At 41.2% G+C, this 23,311-nt stretch overlaps 1 protein-coding gene across 2 annotated transcripts in view; it reads right to left on the bottom strand.

Annotated features, from left to right (window-relative positions):
- Positions 1-232: 232 nt before the first annotated feature.
- Positions 233-23,311, bottom strand: part of NDST4 (N-deacetylase and N-sulfotransferase 4) — a 106,007-nt gene continuing 82,928 nt past the window's right edge. For both annotated transcript variants that reach the window (XM_035325601.1, XM_035325602.1), the window contains exons 7-15: positions 19,372-19,554; positions 17,449-17,545; positions 15,918-16,041; positions 14,120-14,294; positions 12,781-12,951; positions 10,603-10,712; positions 6,266-6,368; positions 5,492-6,003; positions 233-732 (exon numbers count right to left, since the gene is read on the bottom strand). In XM_035325601.1, the coding sequence (XP_035181492.1) occupies positions 5,884-6,003; positions 6,266-6,368; positions 10,603-10,712; positions 12,781-12,951; positions 14,120-14,294; positions 15,918-16,041; positions 17,449-17,545; positions 19,372-19,554 (1,083 nt within the window). In that variant the 3' untranslated portion in view covers positions 233-732; positions 5,492-5,883. The remainder of the gene's footprint in view (positions 733-5,491; positions 6,004-6,265; positions 6,369-10,602; positions 10,713-12,780; positions 12,952-14,119; positions 14,295-15,917; positions 16,042-17,448; positions 17,546-19,371; positions 19,555-23,311) is intronic.

The following is a 23,311-nucleotide window of genomic DNA, read 5'->3' as shown; positions in this document are numbered from 1 at the left end:
CGCAGCAGGCTTGCTTAGATTAACGTTGCCTGCCTGGGAGCTGGGGGACAGGGAGGGAGGCAAAGGATGGGGCCGATGGCACTGTATGTCCCAAAGGATCTGCCATGCAGAGGACTTGCTGAGGCAGGGAATGCTGAGTCAGTGTGCAATGTGAAATATGCTGCAGAGGTTACCGAAGAGCAGATTTTGGCGCAGAAAATGGGAGACGGGATGTAAAGAAAGAAAAGCTCTCTTTGTAATACACCATCAGGAGTGTTTATTCTGCAGAGGTGAGAAGAACCAATAATAAGGTGTATGCACATCAATTATTTAAAACAATTTCAGCAAATACAGATTTTGACCTCCCTCACCACCCCCCAACTAAAAATACTTTGAGTAATCAAAATGTATTTTGATTTTTCTTCAACGCCAAGAATTTGTTCAACTGGATTTGCTGTCGTCAGATAAGTGAGGGAAAAGAAAAAAAAAAAAAAAGGAAAAAAAATAAACAGCTTGGGCAAGACAGTGAAGTTTTTCCTCAGCTCTATCAAGAAGATGTATTTTGTTTTGAAATACTACAGAAGTGATACTAAAGCTTACAAAAGTTATCCAGTCATTGGAACACTGAATACTTCAGAATCGGTGTCATTTGCAAATCCTTGTTTATTTTTGGTAGTTTTCTAGATAGGACAGTGATGGAGGAGTCAAATCCATAGACAGGTCCACACCTTTGCAGTCACACTAAAGGATGAACTGGAAGAAAAAAAAGAAAACAAGGGCAATATAAGAAAAGGTTTTGTGCAGGAAACTTCCTATCTTTAAAACAAACAAAAACCCTTCACGCAATGGTTCCTGGCATATTTATGGAGAGATGTACTAATATAATGATGCACAGGCTAACTTTTAAAACTATTTTTCATGATCTAATGAGGACAAGTATAGCAAGGTGACTATGAGATTTCAGCTCTTTCAGAAATAAAGCTTTCAGAAATAAAGTAGTGGTGTGAAAGAGAGCTTCATCATTTTAGCTCTTGGATTATACTTCTAAGTTGTGTGTGCAAACAGACCTTCTGACAATAGTGGTGATCTTAATCTTACTTAAATACAATAGAGTTGGACACTTAATCTCTGCTGATTTATATACCCGTGTTGTACCTGTTTTGCATGGCTGTCACATGCTTACACACCTATTATAAACATAATTTTTAAACCCATTATATACATAATTTTCTACTGATGGAAACTAAATGACTAGTTGGGAGTTGATGTGTAAGGTGGCCAAGCTCAGCTGAAAGGAGCACCCCATGCCCCATTTATTCTCAGCGGATGGTCTGGGAGATGAATAATGTTCCACTACCTAACAGGATCTGCCTGTCACATACGTTTCAGATGCGCTGTGCTGGCTCAAAATTTAACGCAAATGAGAAGAAAGAGGAGGAGGGGGAAGGAGGAAAGAAAATATTCAGCCTTTTTATTCAGGGCATGTCCCTGTTGCCTTATTATCACATCAGAGAGCCTGGACCCATCAGTGCTTTCATTACACCACGTTTTCCTCCCCCAAGAATATATAATGCCGCCATCTAATTTGTTTGGGGGACACTTGGCAGTCTGATCCCGTATCAGAAAGAAAATTTGTTTTATTAAAAAACATCTATAAGCAGTTAATCTGGCAAGTTTTTTGTTTGTTTGTTTGTTTGTTTTTCCTCTAGACCTTGAGAGGTCAATACATAAAGAGAACCTTGATTACACAGGCTTGTGTTTTTTGAGGGCCAAAGTCCTGTTTTAATCATCAAGCCTGCTGCTGTATGTAAACTTTGACACCTGTGTCAGCTTGTGCAATTTTATATTTCTTGGGGCCAGAGATGCAGGAGACCAGGGCAGGTGGAGACCCCTGCAGTATGATGAGCTTGAACAGTGCAGCCCCACGCAGTGCTGGAGGTGGGGACGAAGCACAGCTGATGGCCACCAACTGGCACACATGGCAGTAGGCCTGAGAGCCCCAGCCACAGTGCAGCACCGACCAAAATGGCAGGGTGGGAAGAAATTGCCAATCAATAATAGAAATCAAGCTATTGATGGATTTCCAGCAGCAATAGCGCTAGGTGAAACTTGAACCAAACGGACTGTGCTTTACAAAACCAGGCCAGGCCCTGGGGTCAGCAAGGGCCTGCTAGAGTTAACAGGAAGACTCCCTGTGGTCTCACAGGGCAGGAGGTCAGGTCTTTAGTGTTGCAACACTACCTCAAATCTACACAGGAATCAGTATTTGTAGGGGAAGGGGAGGTAACTGCAGCTGTAGGCCTTCAGTATGTAAAACCCCTTTTGATTTACAGGCTGCACCACGTGGAAGTATTGTGGAGATGAATCCTGTAGCTTATGAATAGGAAAGAAGGCTTGTCATTATCTTTCACAGCTACAGCCCCCTTGCCATGAATAAATGTTTCATTTTTATTGCATTTGTTTTGCTGGTCTTTAAGAATCCCAACAATTACGTGGTCAGCGATATCAAAAGCATAAAAGAAATTGAGATCATTTATAGCTAGCTCACAAAGGCTCTTCTGTAATACGCTGATCTGGAGAAATTCTGTGTTGATGGGTCCTATTACGAGTGGAAGGAATGAAACTTTGAAATACTGTTATTTCATCTTTATATGACACATAATGAAGTCACTTCAAATGTCAGTTTTCAATGGAACGTGAGATCTCTGGGTAATGTGATGCCCATTCAAACTTGAAAAATAACAATGAGGTATAAAAATGTCCAGAGTGTTTTAAGGACATGATGCTATTACAGAGCTGAGTGTTGGGAAGACTTTTTTTTTTTTTTTTTTTTTTTTTTTTTAAAAAAAAAAGATTTTATGGTATTTGCCTCATTTCCTTGAAAAAATCCTGAAACAGTTTTAGCTTTTAATCAAGTAGTTATGAACTCATCTTTTAATTAAGGATGAACCACTTTTAATGCATTTTAACAGCTAAAATTCTATCAAAGAGTTGATTTAGTTATTTTTCTATAACTGATCCTTACTTATTCAAAGCTCTCATCAGACTAGTCGTCTTTGGCATTATCAGTGGTAAAAGTTAAAAGAGTGTAAGGTTCCTTTTATTTGGCATTTACATTGCCCTAGCTCATTTTGAAGAGTTCTCCCTACAAAATATACAAAAATGTATTTTTTTCTAAAACAAACAAACAGAACTTTAATAAGACAAAACAAAATCATATCCTTCTCTCAAACCTCCCAGTCTCTTCCTCTAATGTCTAGCAGCTGTAGCTGTGAGATAAAATGCCACCTCCTTTTCAGGTGGGCCCTGCCTCTGAACAGGTTGTCTCCTGACCTTTATTAATCAATAAAGAAGAACAGCCAAGAATAATCTCATTCATTTAAGAAATCTACTTTGAGATGAGATGAATTGGGTCCTAGAAGTGCTATTTCCCTCCATCACCTATAAAATAAAGTAGATGACTCATGTATACGAGATAAATCTCATTTCAGCATTTAAAAGAAAATAAGATTGGGTAACATTTGTCTTTCAGGCTTTCCTGTAAATTGATATGTGTCCCTGTGCACATAGGCATTGGACTGGTGCCATTGGATGTGTCGTGCTCCTGCAGCAGCAGGAGATACCTGACATTGCGCCATTCCCACCCCTGCTGTGGGTCCTCCCACAGAAAGAGTGAGGGCTGAGATGGAGAGCAGGAGCACAAGGGGCTGCACAGGAACTCAGTGCTGGTTGCACCTCAGCCTCTTCTCTATGCAACCCCATGGGCTACGTGTGCGGGGCCATGGAGGGCAGTGCTAGCTGAGAAGAGGGCTGAAAAGGCATGGGAGGAAGAGGGAACCAGGTGCATACTGATGGGAGGGAAGTGGTGAAGGCCAGGTGAGAAGAAACACTGTGGTGACATGTGGTGCCAGAGGACACTTGTGGGGAAGTGTCATCACTGTCCAGAGCAGGATGGGTCCAGGATAATTCTGAGAAGCATTGGAGCTGCCAATCCAAAATGAGATAGTGTCATGACCTTGGTGGACTGTCTCATGATGTAGGAGTTTGACAGTGCTAAAATAGACATCTACATGTATCAACTGGTTTTAAGCCTAAATTAATTTATTAAAATGCCCTTTAATACCATTGTCCGTGACATGCATTAATTTGTGCTGCCCCAAGGGGTAGCTCTGACTCTGAATTCATGGTGCAGCCTCGATGTCCTGTTCTGTTTCCAGAGCTAAGACATAAGTATCAAATTTGTGGAGAGAGAAAGCTCAAAGCCTCTGCAGCACCTGAAATGGCCTGCACCTAGGAACTAAGACAGGGAAGTCTGAAAACTGAAACTTACTCCATTTTGTGGTGCATAAATAACATGTAGCACAGCCTTGGTTTTCTGGAGAAAAAGTGTTACAGGGCTGAAACGCCTAAATGATATTTGTTCACCCAGCTTAAATTTCACAGTGAATTTCTGCCCAGCCTTGTCAACCCTGCCCACACGGATCTGAGAAGAAAATACAGTTCATAATATCATATTTTTGATAACCAACCCTTTTATTTATTTAAGGGAACAAAAACTGGATACTTAAAACTAAGTGTATATTTGATCTAGATGCACAATATGTAGATACACAGGCATAAAAACATATTCATCATATATGTGTATATGACACACAGTGGATATGCTTGTGCATTCAACTCCGTAAGTCTATAGAAAGAGTCTGTTTGTTCTTCAGCAGGCTTTGTAGTTTTTTTCAAAGCCTTAATAAACCTTTGGTCATTAATGGTCATTAAAAGTTTTTTTTTTTTTTTTTTTTGTTTTTTTTTTTTTCTGTAATAGCTTTCAGACCCTAAATGACTAACCCGTTCTCTTCTTTTGAAGGCTTCAGAGCAAAAACATTGCTTTCCAGTTAGAAACAAAATTGTCAACATTAGGTTATTGTCACTATGCTGCTCTAATGGCCTGTTCAGCTTTTAAAGGGTTTTGATAGTATTTTAAGGAGTCCCATGGCGTTGTGAAAAGAAAATGTGTACTATGATGACTTCACATCTCAGAGCTCTGTCACAGCCACTATAGGAACTGAGCAGATATGATGAAAAACACAACTAGGTGGCAAAGTAGCCCTGTCAAGATGAGTGTGAATGGATTTCATTGAGACCTAGGAGGAGAGCCACCACACTGTGTTGCACCTCAACCACCCACACGACTTCAGTAAATTGGGATACATCTTGTTGTGAAGGGGAAAAAAAGTAACAAAAGAAAGACCACAGGCTATCAGCAGTTATTACAGGAATCCCAGGGGAGGAGTTTAGGCAAGAACTTAGCCCACCTCGTTCTGTGGTGAAAACAATGATAATAGGTTAATATTGCATATATCATAACCATTAGGGACCCTGACTGCAACACTGCAATGTGCTGAATTTCCCTATGAAATGATAGGACACCTAGCGTGGCTGGGGAAAAAAAAAAAGAAAAAAAAAAAAAAGAAAAATAAACAGGAGAAAAACACCAACCAATGACCCGATGACCAACCTCACAGTCCAGCGAGATGTTCCCATCCTTTGCTCGTGTCCTGACAGACTGCAATTTGTCATATACACTGAAGTCAATCTGTCCTACATACAGTTCCTGGTACTTTCTGGTGAACAGAGGAACTAGACTATGCACGAATCCGGGTCTGGATAAAGAGTAATGCCACGTAGCTCCATATTATTTCCTGGAAGCTGACAAAAGGGGTCGACGCTAGTAACTGTCAGCGCGTGCATATAAATAGTTGTCTTTTTTTTAATTATTATTTTGTTTTTGTTTTTAATAGAAAGAGCGTTATTCATGAGGTCCTCTACTGACGATCACAGGTGAGTCGGAGAAGCAAGGGGTTTCACGGTGAAGGAAATTGTCCTTGGCTGATCCCCCACCCTCGTGTGCTATCTGACTTTCTGCAGCTCCTGTCTCAGCCAGGAGGGCAGGGGTTGTCCCAGCCTGTGCAGCAGCTTGGACAGTTCCACGTTGTGGTCTCGGTAGTAGCTCGACAGGAAAGCTCGGGACTGGGAGGGGTGAAAACAACACAAACAGTCAAACAAGAAAGCCCACCCCACCCCAGGTTTTGCTGCCTGGCAGCTGCGCTCTGCTCCAAGGCAGAGGTTCTTCTAGGGGGCACTGAGTCTCCTCTCATTCAAAGCTCATTAAAAGCTTCTGGTTTTTAAATGTAGCAAGCCAGTGAAATAATAAAAATTTTATATTTTAGGAGTCAAACACAGTGTGCATATTAAAAAATAATCTTAACTTAAATCTCTGCAAAGCCTTTACCTCTTGGTCCATGGGTGGGTATTTTCGACCTTTGCTTTTTCCCAGGCACTTTGTTTTCCCTCCTTCCAATAACTGGCACCAAAAGCCCTTCTGAGGGTCAAACCTATAAAGGATTATATTGCATGAAATATTTTACTATAGAAGAATCTCCCAGCTACAAAACCATCAAAGTTAGTCAACAACTACGGCTGGACACATCTCTAGATGATGGAAATACTGAGAACAGGGTGGGAAACTGCTTTCCTCCCTTGGGAAAGCTCTGGGAATTTAATATTGTCCACAAATTCACCTTAGGAGTGGTCAAGGCAACAAGTTTTTCACACTGGACTTTACCTATGCTATTTTTTTTTTTTTAATTTATTCTACTAACCCAGCATATAGGGTACATGTTTCAAGCGTTGCTCTAGAGGACGCCAGTCACGGTCCTGAACCACAGCCTTACATGGTTCCTTTCCAGACTGTCACTCACATTTTGTCGTCTGGTTTTGATTAGAGATTTTATCCGTATCAGACTGCTCTGTGTGTCCAAGCAGGATGCTTAGGTTTTGATCAATTGACACTTGAACAAAGTGTTTTTGTTGGAAAATTACTGGCCAGGCCTTTTCCTGGAAGTATGCGCGCTGTATCCTCAAGAACATTATCACTGTGCTCAAGGAGAGCTCTCCACATGGCCAGCAGAAGCTGATTACATTGTAGGTCAGTACTGTTAATGGGAGAGAGGTTAAAAGGGGCAATCTGATCTATTTGCTAGCTTCAACAGACACAGACTCAATCCTTAAGTTTATTTATATAGAAAATAGAGTGTGATTGTTGCAGGACTAAGACATGATGGGAAATATAATATTGAAATGCTTTATGTTGATTTCTGAGTGAAATAAGCAGTGCTTAGTTCTTCTGGAAGAACTGCTGGTTGTTTGTTGATAGCTAACGGCACCTGAGAAGCTGGTTGCACCATATCATTAAATCTAGATATCATTTTCATTCCAAAGAAGACATTAAAACATAAACTCTGTCTTACCAATCTTATCTGAAATATGCAATTTGATTTTGATGTCTAAAATTCAAAGATATAGGAATTTTATATTAAGGCATTAAAACACATACTCACTAAGGAACGAACAACATGCAATGTTAAGTTTTGAATTTATTGCTGTGGGACTTGCAGCATAAAACATTGAGAAGGTCTGTGTTTCTGCTACTCAGCAGATGTTTGAAAAGGATGAAGTATAATTGGCTGGAACATGGAGTTAATTAGTTACAGACTACCTTTCTGCTCTGGGTCTGTCTGTATGACATGGGTGCACCTGCGATGTGCTGCTCTACAGAATTGAACTAATTTCTGGAGAAGGGTGAACCTTCTTCACATTTCTTTCTTTTTTTTTTTCTTTTTTTTTTTTCTTCCTTGCCCAGCCTATTATGCCAGGCCTGACCCTTGTTTCCTAAATTGTTTCAGGAACTGTATCAATTAAAAATAAATAAATCATTGATTAAATGGATATATTGATGACAGTCTCATTTCTACTTTGGCCTTTTCCATCTGCTCATCGCATACCGAAGTAGTTTAGCTGGCTTCCACTGATTTCCCAAGAGGAGAAGTAATGTAGTGTGCTGTGTAAAAGGAAAACTACTAAACTATGCCCCAAACAATATTTCTGCCTCGGAATGAGCATATTGAATGTTATTAAAAGGTGCAAATTTGGAGAGCAGGAGACAAGGCTTTTCAGGATAAAGGAAAAAGCATCCCAGGCTGAATTCAACCCATTGTGTTCAGGTATTTCAAGGTCTCAGGACTCCTGTAAACATAATTGGGCAGAATAGAAGAACGCTAACGCTGCTTGCTTGTTTCCCTCTGCTAGCACTTTGTCTGGGTATCCCAGTATATTCATATCAATGCTGTTATGTCAGCAATATCAGTTGATTTTCCCCCTTGTTTTTTACTGTTCAAACAAGAAGTGCAGGTTCCGCTTAGCAGTGTGTGGAAGTCATCTAATTGCTCATCTCTGCTGCCCCTCTTGCTAACCTGGCATGACGTGCACTTTCCACCTCTGCTCTTTCTATGGCTTGACAGGTGGCTGGTGCTCTGGTCAGCCTCCTCCTTGTGCCTGCGTTAATGTTACTCTCCTGTAAGATGTTCACCTAATTACTCGGGGTGATGAACTTTTTGCTCACTAGTGTTTGTGGGACTAGGTCCTTAGGCGGCTTTGTGATGACTTCAAAAATCTGTGGTATGCAGTTATTAGACAGTAATGATGAAGAACGATCCCATGCAGTCCTTTTCACTTTGACAGTCCTAGGATAAGCCACTACATTGGTTAATGCATTTTTCTCTTCCATCCTAAATCCATACAGATATGGAGGCTTCCACAACACATTTGCATTCTCGATGTCTCTAAACGGTGGTTGCATAATTTTATAGGTCTGTTTACAGTACATTTTTTTCTGTCCAAACACATACGAGAAGCCAAATTTTTCCTGTTATGTGACCCCACTGACTTTAATTTAGTTAAAGAAAGGAAGATATATGGATGTGGGTGTGTATTTTAAAAAGCATAGCAGAAGGCACTGCAGATGTGCAGCAGCAGTTGTTCATACACCAGTAGTTCAGCTGTGTATTCCTCCTGTATTTCCTCCACTTCAGAAATCAATGACTTAAAAAATAACACTCTGAAATCCAAAATTTATCCTCTAGAAAAAGGCTTTGGCACAGCAACATTATTGAGAGTCAGACAATAGCGAGCACTCAACTCTCAGTTTATACCTGCTATGTGAGTAAGTATAACCCTCCCAGTGGAGGAGACATTGAAGATGTAGATGGAGAGGAGGCAATGTGGGGTAGGAGGAGGCTCAGTGGCCTCATTTTCCAGCATTTTTCGTGACATCAGCCTGCAGGAAGGTGAGGCACAGCCTTTCCTATGTACCACCCCCTGCCACGGCCATGGGACTCTGCCGTGGGCTGGAGGCTGGGCTGGTGCTCTGTGCTTGTACACTGGCTGGGAGCAGCCTCCACTGTGGCACGAAGCTCCTCATCCCACTGAGTCCCAGACCGGCCCCAGCACAGCTCCTCCCAGCTTGGCCCACAATGACAAGATGCTCTTTATACGAAGAGGGTCAGTGGAAAAGCTTCTTACAATTTTCTGCTGGACTAGGAGGGGAGAGATAAATTCAGCCCACTCCCGCCTCTGCAGAAGCTCTGTCTTCCTGCAGGGAATTGAAATACGTCAAAGAGAGTGCCACACAGACCATTAATCCTCTTTCATGGGGAAAGCCTTATCCTCCCGGTGGCAAGGATGAGAAATATGATCTGGGCTCATCACAGCTGCCTTTACTAGATCCGAAGCAAAGGCCGTGGGAAGTCAATCAAAAGGCTTTCACTTTGTGCTGGGGACCTTGATTCGGGCTCCTGCAGAGCACTACAGTCTCAGCACTGGCACCCCCCAGCCCACAGTCAGGCTGCTTGCTCGGTCTGAGGGTTTCCAGCTTCACAGGTAAATCTGAGCTTCCCCCCATACCCCGGGAGATTTGCTTGTGCCTGGCACTTCCAGGCTATGTATCTCCTAGTGCTGGCTTGTAATTGCACCAAACCGTAAGCATACAGACTGAACTTGTCCGTGCCACGTGCCTGGCTGCTACCAGGTAAGAAGGCAGCAAAACTGGCTCAACCACTTGTGAAAACAGGATTAGGGAATGGCATATTTGGTCTCCCTTAAAAGCAAACAAACAGAGAAACCTTGCAAGGAAATGAATCTTATCATACTGAATACTTCTCTCTCAATCTCTGTCGTTAGGCATCTCTATAGTTGTGATTAAAATGTTAAAACTAATCTTTCCACAGCTGGCACTAGGTGGTCTTCTGCTTCTGGAGAATGTCCTAAGGGTCAGCAGTGAGATTTGCAAATGCATGCCGAGCTCTTACATGCACAATTCATGTCGACTGAACCCACATTTTAACCAGTGCAGCTAGGAGAGCGGAACAAAGTGCCCATGTCTTGGGCATCTCCGGCTGAACTCTCAGCAGATATGTTTTTTACATGAACATGGGCCTTATTCTGTGTCTAATACAAAATAATGAGCAGTCATTTGCTCTGTATGTTGTGTGATGTAGAATTTGCATATTGAAACGCATGCAGTCGTGCAATTAAGTTCTGTAGTGTATTACATGCATGCAAGTTAAGGGGAGACTGGGTGTGTATTAAACACAACTGTAAACAAAACCCAGGCTTTGCAAAATTGTTTTTCTTGTGTCTTTTGTTTTGTTTGTAATTAATGATCAACTGATCTTGGTAGGAGGGGATGTACACTGTGTTTTCATAGGGCAGATGTTAAAGGAACAGACTCACGTTAGAGCTTCAGAGTAATTGTAATGAGGAGAGACTCCAAGAAACTTCTGCACTTCATCCATCACAGTAGCTGGGTCACTTCTTAGCTGCTGTCCATCAATAATTAGCAACTGTGGGAACAAATATGCCAGCCATTTAGAAACAAGACTATGGTTAACTAAATAATGACATTATTTCCCTTTTGTGACACTAACATGATTTTGCACAGCATTAATAACAATCGTATGGGTGAACTTTCTTTAGATTTGCTTTTGTACTTTATTCTGTTCAATGTGTATAGGTGGGCACCCTCTAATTCTGTGTGTGCTGTTGTTCAGATGAAAGAGTTAAATCTCATAAGCCAAACCTGATTCCTAGAGAATTCTGAGTAAAAGAGATAAGGAAGGAATGTAAAAACATTGCAAAGATTTACAGTGTGTCCACAGAAAATCTGGCATGGAATATGAAAATGATAAAAAGCTCATGTATGTCTTCGAATTAAATGCTCAGAAGATATACAATTGAACATTCAAAAGTGATATTGTGGCAATTTAATTCGGAATTACCACCAGCCTATCAACTGTACAGACTTGCAAAATTGTTAGCAAAGGGCTTTTTTTTCTTCTTGCTTTTTTTTTTTTTTTTTTTTTTAATTAAAGATTGATGTGATGTAAAGGTACATTGACCTCCACAAGCAAATGTTAAGAGTATGTATCAAAAGTCTCCTGGAGTACCAGGCGGCATTGCTAATAACTATTCTGGAAGGATGTGTTTTATATTTATCGTGAAGGCTTATTATGAATTATTAAGTTTTTGAGTGCACAGGCCGAGTGAATGCACATTACTGAGTGCCCATTAGTAAGCACCGTGAGTGCACTCTCTGCGCACCTTATTAAGAATGAGTGCATTTTGTTGTGTATCTTGTAAAATTAATCACTACAACTATGAAACATGAGTGGTTACCGGTTTTACAAGAAATATGTCAATGTGCCCCTGCATGTTTAATAAGAGGAATGCATTTGCTCTTCACTGCTGCAGCAGACTGAGAGAAATCTTCATGAGAGGTTGCAGCAGCCCAGGGTGAGGGTGGATAAGGAGTGCAGTTAATGGGCATGGGATGCTCGGCACCCGTTGCAGCTCTGAGTTTTCCAGGACAGCCTGTTCTCCTTGGAGAAATAATGTGAGATTTGGAGAGGAGGTGGAGGAGATGTGCCCTGTTAACTCCTGGGGACAACCTTGCTGCAAGCTCTGCTGCTTTGGGCAGTACTCCTTTCCCATTGAGGAAAGAGAAGGATGACCAGAGATGAAAGGAGAAAGTAAATGACCGAGACTTCCTCCTTGTTACTGGAAATGGGATTGACCTGCTTCTCCTTTTTGTAGTACAGCTGAGACTGTATAAAAGGAAAAATTAGGATTACAAAAAGATAGAGCTTGCATTTTTTTTTTTTTTCCAGCCCTGTAAAAATAAGCAATGCTCAGTTCTACCTATATACAGCAAAATCTTGTCCCAAATAAAGCAAGCTTTATGAATACTTGTGCATTATGCTTATTCACTAAAAACCCTTTGACAACTTTTCTTACAATAGACAGACATATAATCTGTGCAGTGGGCCATATACACAGGTAAAGAGTGCCCCCGCATATGTTTTGTAGTACTAAAGCATTTGTTTCAGGTTTATATCTGGAAACTTTTTGTTTAGGCCTGTGTCTTTACTCAAAATTTTCATGGAAAACATTATAAAACACAATTTGATAAAACATCTGAAAGAAGATGAGGCAAGAGAAAGAATGTGAAATTTTCTGTGAAAGGGAGTGAGTGGGAGAGGGAATTATATTTCTTTTTAGAAAAAGCCTTGGCATTTTCTAAATGAATTTGTCAAACCTTCCCACATCATCTCATGCTGCATCTGCTTGTTTCTATAGACCCAGAAGCCTTGAAAATCCTGGAGGGAAGGTCCCAAGCCCCCCAGTAAGCCCATGGGGCCACAGGTCATAGTCTTCCTGTTGCATTTTATCCATCAGAAGACAGAAAAAAATCAACACATTTCTGGTAAATGCTCTGATCTTGACAAATCTGCTCTTCCTAATGGCTAAGAGTTCCAGTGGGAAGTATCCTGTCACCCCTAATGACGAGGCCGTACTCATTTTGGGACCCTCTGAGGGCTGATGAGCTTGTTGAAATAACAGGCTGGAAATTACCTGTGAAGCTGGGTAGTGAGTTAGCCATCGTTCGATGTGGACAGCATACCATCCAGGTGTCAGGCACCTCTTCTGGAGAGTCCTTATCTCTGAGGGTGCCCAGTGGCCTGACGTGATGACTTCATAAAAATTGAATTTCAAGGCAGCAGGGTCCTCATGGGATCTCTGATGCTAATGGGAGATATTTAGACACACGTCACAGTGACCCTGAAGATTAAGCCATGATCAAAGAGAAAAAGAGGAACAAATTGCTCTGGTACTTCTAACTCCCATGAAGAGGGAAAACATGTCTCCTAACGGCCTTCTTTCCAATACACCCTGTAACTCTCCTCTCAAGTGGCCACCACCAGCCTGCCCTTAGCCCAGAATTCGCTAAGTGCCGAGGGATGAAGGCTGCGGCTGCCCCGCTCTGCACCTCTGCCTGCCTCATGCTGGAGCCGCGGGCATGAGAAGAGCTGAGGAGTCAAGCTCTGCCAAAGCAGACACAATGTTTTATTGCTCTGCATCGCGCTTTGGCATTCGTAAAGGTGCAAATGAGATTTTTAAAAGGGAGCAAACTGCAGCCCTAAGCCATGTTTTATTTCTTGCAGTACTCTTGATAACAATATCAGAAACGGCGTACGTTATGCTTATGGTAAGATTATTCATTTGTGTCTTTTTTAACACGGCTTTTAGTATTTCTGTCATTTGTATAACTACACCATATTTTGCATGCTTAAATGACTCTTTAAATAACAGCATACAGACTTGCTTATGGAGAGGTGTGGACTCAGCAGAAGGCATGAAAGAGCCTCCTAGAGTTCCCTAGGAAAACTGTCAGACTTTCTTTTGTTTCCAAGGAGAGAAAAACATAAACAAAAACAAAACAATAACAAAACCCTACTCCACAGACACAGCTCATTTTAACTCCTTGGAAACTTTAGAAGGCATTGCATGCATTTGTACACTACTGCATGTTGCTCAGCCTGGAAACTGGAGGACTGGATGAGGTACCAGCTTCTCAGCATAAAAAGCTCTGATTTTCTAGCTAGGCCATGCTCGTTTTCCCCAGTGCATCTCCCTGGGTAAGGAGCATCGCTTTTCCTCCATGCAGTGTCAACTGTAATTGAGATTAAACTGTTTGTTTACAGCTAGTGGCAGCTCTGTGCTGAGAAGTTTCATCATTTATGACACTGGTGTCACAGGTGCCAACTGCAAAAGATGGCATTCAGCATCCTTCCACTTCTACACAGTGAAAACACTTTGCAATTCTTTCTCAAGGGCACAAATTCCCACTGATGCTGGCCGTCATCCCCTGCTATTGATTTCACTGTCCGTTTCTTGAAGGCAAGGTCTGTACCTGGTACCAGGAGTACGCCCGATCGGATGGGTCAATGAGGATGGTGATGATCTTGGCCTTGGGGATGAGGGAAGCAGCTCGTTTAGGCGCTTCCTCAGAATGGAAATAGTTGGCACTTTTCTCAAAGAGGAGGTTAGTGGTGATGTTGGAAGGAGTGGGGAAGAAATCCATGTACCTGGGAGGCAAAGAAACTAATTAGAACAAGCAGTGTCATAAATGATCTGTCCACATCCCATTTCATTGTAGGTAAAAAGGTGGATTTTCAGCCATAATTCACAACAAGCAAAATTAAATTTCTCAGCTCACTCCAGAACTGGAATAGGGGGAAGAGAACTTGGCTCTCAGTACTGGTAATAGCTAAAGCCTCCATGAAGTCAGGTAATTAGGTTTTTCCTTTGATGGATGGGATTTTTGCTAATAAGTTCAGTGTCAGAGTGAGATCTCACCAGTTTGGAGTGAGTTCAGTTTTAACTGCAGAAAAAAAAATGGGCAAAGCTTCAAAATGTCAAATATTTAATTTTATCATTGTTGGAATATTTCATCTTGGAACTGACAAGTCTTTTCTCTTAGACATTTTCAGGAAGCAAGATTTTAATTTTGTCTTTGAATGGTCTTTTCCATTGAAAATTGATTGGAAATAAAAATATATAATAAGGAAGTTCAATCAAAAGTGTGAAGAATTCAAATGAAGCAAAAAGTAAAATTGTTTTGGAGGCATTTTTTGGTCCCTTTAGTTTGGCTGAGCACTCTGTGAGCTTCCAGTTTTGGTGTGGCTAGCTGTTTTTGTGTACTTTCTATGGAAGTAAAGTATGTGGGACCTCACCCTGTGCACACAGCCCTACTAACCTCTGAGCCTACAGGCCAATCTCAGCGAAATGTGGCAGAAGGGGTCTCAGCAAAGCCAGCCTCTTCCTCTATGTTGTGTGCGCAGGGCTGCAGAGGAGAACCCCCATTGCCACCATGGAAGAGAGAAGTACCTTGATGGAAGCTTGCACAATCACAGTGTTTTTGGGGAAGAAAGGCTGGTTCATGAGGCTCCCTGCTGCCCCAGCCACTGCCACACTGGTGGGGCAAGCCCTGCTCTCCCAGCCCTGCTCCTCCCGCTCCTTCTCCTCCTTGTATAGTACACCATATACTCCATGGTAGCTATCTGCAAGCTCTTTCCTTAAGCAGTATGAAAAATAAATGAGAAGCATTTCTTTCTCCTCCTTTTTCGTGACACTTTGAAAGAGATTAATCTGTTTCTACATAGTGTGATGTTTGTCTTGTATTTCAGTTTTCATACAAAGATGAGGAGTGCCATTCCCTGGGGAAACAAAAGCCTTACAAAATATTTTTCTTAAGCAAAAATAGTTAAAGCAATGTTTAAAAATTGTAATAGGAGTATCAGCTGAAATTCTTTATGGAGGGCTTTTTTTCTCATGAGAAGCTGAACCTTATTTCATTGAAAGCACCGTTTGAAGAAAAGGAGTGTAATTCAGCCCCTTCAAAATTGATACAGCTATGAAAAGACAGAGATGCTATTCATTATTAAGACAGACATTGTAACTGAGCTTGCTATTGTATTCATTTGTGGATTAAAAAAAAAAAAAAAAAAAAAAGAGAGAATTTGTGACTGTAATATCTAAACAAAATTAAGGACTTGATTAAATGTCCCATCATTACAAATTAGTTTCTCATTCTCTCCGATAATGCCAAGCATAACAAATTCATCCAGTAATTATATAGATGTCATACATGCTTCTGTAATTGTTTCATTGTGTTTTAAAGTGTATTAATAATGGACACTTCTTCTTACCAGTCAATACCCTTGTGATAGTTGTTTCCATTGAAGAACTGAACTTCTTCAAAAGTTTTTGGACTAGGGAGATTACTGATAATGGAAGGATGCATCAGAAGAAATAAATAAAGTGCTGTTGTTCCTACAACACAAAGAAATAGCATTAAGAAACAGAAAAAAACACCATTGACTTTTTTTTTTTTTTTTTCATTTAAGAAAGTACTTCTAAATCAATTCACACTGAAATATACAGGAAAATTAGAAAGATTACCTTTTTATAAGAAAATTTCCTATTGATGGAAGGCACAAGGTGTTTTTTGGAGGGAGTGGGGAGTATGTGCAGATTTCTTCTGTGCTCATTAAATTTTTCCCATTTCCAGACTCTGAATTCTGCTCTCTGGTGCAAGCATGATACTGCTGGTGCTGACACTGCTTGCATGCTTGCCTATTTATTTATCCAGTGATCGAATTTGGGCTGGTTTGTTTTTAAATTATTTTCATGCACAAATATTTCAAAAGTACTAATTGTGGAATTATATTTCTGTTGCTCCCAGAACCACACTTCTGTCCTCTGTGTATTTTTCCTGGGTTTCCTGGGGTTGTTGAGGAATAAAAACTCGTTCAAGTCTTTCAAGTGACATTGTGTATTTTGTCTATATCATCTATCTGCCAACAAACCTGCATGTAATAAGTGTGCTTTAAAATTCCAGTTACAATAACTTTTTGTTGTTATTTGTTTGTTAAAAAACAACTGAAAATGTTATATCTTGTTAAATGAAATTTCAGGAGAATGTGTCTTTCAAATTGCTCTTCAATGATTTTATGCTACGCAAGATATCATTGGACTATGAATCAAGACCTGCTGTCTCTTTGTCACTGTCACAGAATTTCTGTATAATCTTGGATTCGTCATTTATTTCCCTGCCTCAACATCCACTTTCTGCAATACGTCAACAACAGTAATAGCTACCTTGGGAGTGGGAATATGTAGCTTAATTTAAATAATGCCCTGAGACCCGCAGAGGCCTGAAAGGTGGTAAATGTGTTGACTGTCAATTAGGGTCTCAAACAGTAGGGACGTAATTTGTCAAATAACTTAATAACAAACTTAACTTAGGGCACCCTGACAGCATGTTTCTTTATTGTGGAAGTTTGCATTGCTTTCTCCTGTGTTGTCCTGCAGTGGGCTGACTCCAGAAGTGACAGTAGCTGTATACAGCTGTCACGTACCAGCGCCATGGTCTTTCCAGCTTTCGCTCCCCAGGGCTTGTGTCAGCTGGCTTTGAAAGTGCAAAAGTACTCTGATTGAAGCCACCAACCACATGGTGCAATACTGTGTGTTATTCTCATCTACGGCTGGCCTTCAGCAGTTGGCGTGCAAGGCAGGTGTACGCACAGGCTGCTCATCGCCGGGACAGGGCTGCCAGAATTGCCGATTGTCTCGTCCTTGGGGTTTCCGGGATTTCAGCACCTCACTAACTGCAGAAGCCAGCCCTGGAAAGCATTGGAGCACCAAGCCGGCACGGTCCCAGCTTTCATTACTTCTTACCTGTTTTCTGGGGTCCAATCACAAGAAATTTGGGTAGGTGGTCACACGTTTTATCCCTGGACCAAATATCCCTGTGTCGTTTATCGTCACATGGATTCTGAAGGTGAAAAAAGACATCTGTGTACATCATGCCAGGGATGTCCTAAATGTTTTGTAAGCATGTGAGACTTTGTAGGATCTATAACTTATGCACTAACACCAATGCCTTACACAAAATAGTAAAATCCCATATTTCCCCATAAGAGTTTATTCCTGCCAAATATTGAGGTCACTGGTAGGAATCCATAGAAGCCCTCACATTGTGGCAGGTACTTGAGCATTCAGGTACACAAACACCAAGCCCCTCAGGATCTTCCAGGACTGATCCTTACACAGGTCCCAGAGAAGTCAGTAAAGCTAAACAGCTTTGCAAATACTGGAAGGGAAGGATCCATGTCAAAATCCACACCCCCAGTGACTACTGCATTTCCTTCTCTCTGTTAGTCCAGACATTTTCATCAACTTGGAGTCTATAGGCATGTAGGTATGCAGGCATGTGGTCCCTTTGACTAAAATTGAATGTATATATAATGATTTTGCATGACTGAGGATTAAGTTCAGTCATTAGTGAAAACAAAAAAAAGAAAAAGAAAAAAAAAAAGATGAACACATTTATTTAATCAAGTTTTCATTTGATGTTAGAATGGAAACCTCTGTTTGAATACCTTGAAGGCATTACTTTCGAAAGTGACAAAATGGTTTCAGATACATAGTACTTTTAGTGCCAATTTTAATTTACATAAAAACCCAAAAGGAAGGACAAAATAGAAATGTGGGATATTACTGATCTCCTTATCTTTCTACTACCCGTGAATGCAAAATAAAAATGTGTGAACAAAAGACCCCACAGGAAAGGTTAGGACTGACAGTTCTTTAAAGCAGTTAGTGTATGGATCCTGCTTTTACATGGTATTGGTTGGTAATAGAAGATACAGTTTGCTAGTGAATAAAGTTAGCAAAATATAATGGAGAAAATCATTAAATGATGTGAATTGCTGCAGCTCCACTAAACTCAATGGGAATATTATCGATTTATACTTCTTTTGCATCTGGGCCAACAATAATAGGGAAATTTTGTGCTCCTTTGTACCAGTGTAAGCCTGAAATAACTGCATGGATCTCCATGGTGTCACTCTGGATTCAAGCCTGCATAGCTAAAAGCACAGTGCGGCACATCATATTCTGAATAAGAAAAGAGCCAGACATGTATAACAGTGATTAGGAAATTACAGTGCTGAGATTACAAGCAGCACTGTCGTGCATTTACAGCAGAGAAAGAAAATAGCCACTGGTGGGCTGTGCAGAAACCCTTCTCCTTTCTTAAAATAGCATCCCATTCTGCAGCACTGACCGCTCCTCCATCCCTTCTCGTTGCTGCTTTAGTGGAGGGGTTCCAGGTGGTGTGAAATCCTTGCAGCTGCAGTGGTGCAACACTGGTAACTCCCCATCGATGGGTGCAAGGGGTCTGCGTTGTTTGCCCTGGGGTAGCACTTGCTACGAGCTGCCTGTGTTCATCTTGCCGGTAGTGTGCCATGATTAGTTAACACAGTGTGATGCATCAGCAAAGCTACAGGAGGGAGGGGAGTCGAGAAGAGAGGAGGGGAGGAAAGCTTTCTCTCAAGTGCATGGCAGTTAGTTGCTTTTAAATGTGCCTGATTTGGGGCGAGTGGAAGCTAACCCATTTCTAGTCGAAAGAAGTGGTCTTTCAAGAGAATTTAAATAACCTAAAAAGGCATACTGGAAGAAATAACACATTTTAATGTGAAGCAAGCTTCTTAATTTTTTTTATTTTATTTTTTATTTTTTATTATTATTATTTTTCAGGAGAAGATCCTTATTCCAACAAACAGTGCCATTGGAGGTAGGAAGAGGCTGTGACGTTACCTGCCAAAGAGGGTCCGTCTGCTCAGGGAAGAGCTCAAAGTACTTGTGTGCTAGCTGGAGGGGGGGCAGTGTCTGCAGTTTCAGGTTTGTCGAGCTCTTCACAAAGCTAGCCAAGTTCGCAAAGGTGTATAGCCCCAGGCGGTCGTTCCCATAATTAGACAAATGGGTCATGAAGATGCTGATCTGGGAGAGAATAGAAACCTTTCAGTCACAGGACATCAGGGGACGGCAGCATCTTCCTGGAATGGCAATCATGGAGCTCTCCGGATCTTGGGCAATCCCTATTTCCCCCACCCAAAAACAATAAGAGAATAGGAGAAGGTTGAGCTGGTCCTACTTGCTAATCCATCTGCCAGCTTCAAGCCTAGACTTTGCCATATGTGCAACATGCCTTTAAATTCCCCCTTCTCATCTCAGGGGATGATACTCACTCATGGGCTCTCCATGGACTGGCATTCAGGAGATGCATTAGGAGATTCTTCATTCTTCTGGTTTGATTTATTTTGACAAACCACACAGAAATAGTTTCTTGCATGGCCCTGTTTGCTTCCTTATCCCTGCGCTATGGGTAGTGGGTTTATACCATATGCTCAGATGGGGGGGTGGGGAGGGAGGGCAGCACTGTGTTGCTGCTTCCCAGAGCACCAGCCTTGCTCCTCAGATGGGCAGGCAAGGATTAATAGAGCTGCTGTTTACAGGATTAACACAAAAATCTGACTAGTATGCTGTCTCCTCCAAATTCAGGGTTGACCAGTTTGTTTAAAATGGAAGATAAAAAAAAATCTGAAATATAAACTTTCAAGCCTTTGTGGAGGATGATATCTCAGCTGAATATCAGTGTCATTGATTTATCCTCAAAGGCAATATAACTTTTGTCTTTTTATCAGTCTTATTATGGTTCTCCTTTACATGGGGAACTTTGTATCTGCTGCTTTGTAGATCTCATCATTTCTTTCCAAGGGATAAAGAGAAGAATTTGTAAGAATAATGTGCAGAATATATTTCCCAGTATTTTCTTCAGACCAGGTGATCAAACGCAGTTTCAGCACTACAAAGGTCTGTTTTACCTGTAGGTTGTCATTATTTAGCTTCTGCAGATGCTGTAAAACAGGGCGTTGTTATTTGTCTGTTTTGCTCAGTGCATTGGCCTCAGATAGGATGCATAGTGAAAGTGGAATTTAGTTATACTGTTATGGAGATATCACATCATAGTGATAACTAAAGTGTATATATATATATGTATATATACATATACATGTATTTCCAGCAATAGCTCTGAAGCTGACAATCAATAATATCCAGAAGACCACAGAAAGTAAGTACTAACTAATGTGACTACAGCAATTAAAAAAAAAGGCATGTCAGGCAGTGAGCTTCATAACAACACCATGCTTCAAGGAGTCTTTAATGTGAAGTGAAAAACTAGATTTATAATGACAGTTACAGCAAACTCCAGAATACAGTGGTGAGAAAGATAGGATTTTGCCATTGTACCTCAATGCAGGAATTTTGGGAAAAGTGAAATAAAGCCTTGTGAATTCAGTGTTCACTTTTGGTACTGGCTTTGTGTATTCAATGATTGTGTTGGGTCTGTCTGAAGCACCTGAATATGAAGAGGTTAGTCATCAGCAGTGAGGACTCCTGTCTCACTATAGGATATTTATGGCCAGGTGAGTCTCCTCTTGCATGATCAGGAATGGGAACTGACAGCACAGCTGAGGGCTGTTGGTAGCACGTGTGAGCTTATAAAGTGTAGGAGCAAAGGTTCCAGCCACCTTCCAGGGTGGTAGTAGGGGGTTTTGGTTGTCACCAGGCTCAGTATGTGCTCAGGTCAGTGAACTTTTTGTCTCTATCTGGAGTGAAGCTGGGAGTAGTTTGAGTAGTGTCTTGTACATGACCTCATGGCCTAGGCAGGGTCAAGGGTTTTTAGGCTGTTTTTTTTTTTCTTGAACTGTGTGTCTCAGCGGGGTGGCAGCTAGGCACTCCAGCAGCTGAACTGCTGGGAGGTGGTAGGCCTCAAAACTAGGGTTGCCCTGCTTTGCCCTGCTTAAAATGGCTGCCAAGTGCCCAGGTGCCTCTCAGGAGGGCTGTTACCAGTAATCCATGTGGATGGTCCTCCTGACCGCTAAGAGCTTTCTGAAACAAACCACTGGTACCACCTGAAGGTTAAGCTCACCCTTCAGTATGTGGCTGCTTTGCAGCTGTGGGCTTGAGTGTTGTGGACAAAAATACTGTGTCAATAGTGCACCATGCTGTTCTGCTTTTCAGAATAACCACACAACAAAAAGCCCCAAGCTTTCCACTTTCACCATCTTGTTCTGCCACCCTGGTGCTTCTTTAAGCGTCAGCCCACAATGTTTAAAAACACATCCATTAGTTTGTTAGATTATTTATGAGGCTTTTAGTACCTTCTATAAGGTGAAGATGGATGGCGCTTAGGAGAAATTGTCCCTTATGGCCCATCTGCGGCATGTTTGCACTGTGCCTATTTTATTCCACACAAGGTAATTTATTCTTCACTTTTATTCTGTTCCGAGCCTCCTTTGAGCAAAGATTGGCAACTGTACAAGATTTTTTTAATCTGCCTTACTTGGTGGATTTCAGTGCCTATGCATTTTATGAGTGAAAAAGTTTAACAAAACTGAACATTAAAGTTGTTTTAGACTTTATGCATGTCCATATGACATACCCAATAAACTTATAAACAAGGCAGTTTTCTTCTTTTCTTTGGGTTTCCAGTCTACTGGCCTTTTTTGAATGTGTCTCTCCTCCAAGAATGCATGCAAACCCTTTCAGATTTAGAGTCCAGCTCCTAAAAATGTGTTAAGTGCTTCCTACAAACTATTTAGAAATGATGAGAAGGAAAACACTTGTAGGAAATGTTGATAGAGAAAATCATCTTGTCTCTAAGTGTTTTCCATTTTTTGTTAAGTACCAAAGCACCTGTCAATGACAATATTATTGTAGCAATGTAATATTATTGCAGCAAATAACATAGGCACATAAATCTACTTGTTCTTTTTGCTTATTTACACTTGAATTTGGGCAACATTTTTTATGTAAAAATGTACTTATTGGGGATAGATATCAGTTTATTTCAAGAGTTTCATTAGGCTTCTCTCCAGTCCAAAAGACCTAGTTGATTGCTCTTTATAGAGTCAAAGGATCTTAGCTCTCAACTTCTTTTGCTCCTTTGATCTTGTTTAAAGAGAAGAAAGCAAATGTGACGTTTTATACACTGATAAAACTATGTCTAATTCTTTGCCATCTGCCTCCAAATCTTTTGAGAGAAAAGATTTGATGGGTTTTAACTGTTCATGTTTAGAGCATGGATGGACACAAGTCTGTTTTCCTGCTAATGCGTCAATATATAGCCTAGAAACGTGCTGAGCAAGCATAATGTTGCTGCATGCCTTGGGGCTGCAACTATGATGCACAACACGGCTGCACTACTTTGCTGTGCTGTTTTGATCAACGCAGAAGGGAATCAGCCTCATGGGCAGGAGTGAGGAAACCAATGAATGTCCCTTCCTCTAGTGCTGCAAGCCAAATTGGGAAATAAAAGAGAGAAGACCATGTTTCTATACTTCCCATGACAAAAAGCAAGATACAACACAGCCTGACAATAACCAGCAGCCAGCACTTCATCAAGGCGGGGTAATGCTTTTAGGAGAGAGGCAGGACGCTGCTTGTGCAGCAGTGCAGTGCAAAGGCAATCAATGGCTTCAGATTCCTGAGGCTACAGAAAGGGCCCTGGCTGCACTGCATTACTCTTAGGGTTAAACTAGTATAAGCAATGTGTGTTAATAAATGTGCAGAGAGGTGCTGAATACAATCCCTTACTATTAGTATACAGTCTATAGTCAAAGGGATATGTGAAACAGGGTTGGTTGTGAGTCACTTTGCTGGTTATGTTGCCTTATCAAGGAGCTAGAACACA

The sequence above is a fragment of the Oxyura jamaicensis genome, chromosome 4, assembly GCF_011077185.1.
Source record: "Oxyura jamaicensis isolate SHBP4307 breed ruddy duck chromosome 4, BPBGC_Ojam_1.0, whole genome shotgun sequence".
Taxonomy (NCBI): Eukaryota; Metazoa; Chordata; class Aves; order Anseriformes; family Anatidae; genus Oxyura; species Oxyura jamaicensis.
This window is presented reverse-complemented; position numbering and strand designations above follow the sequence as displayed.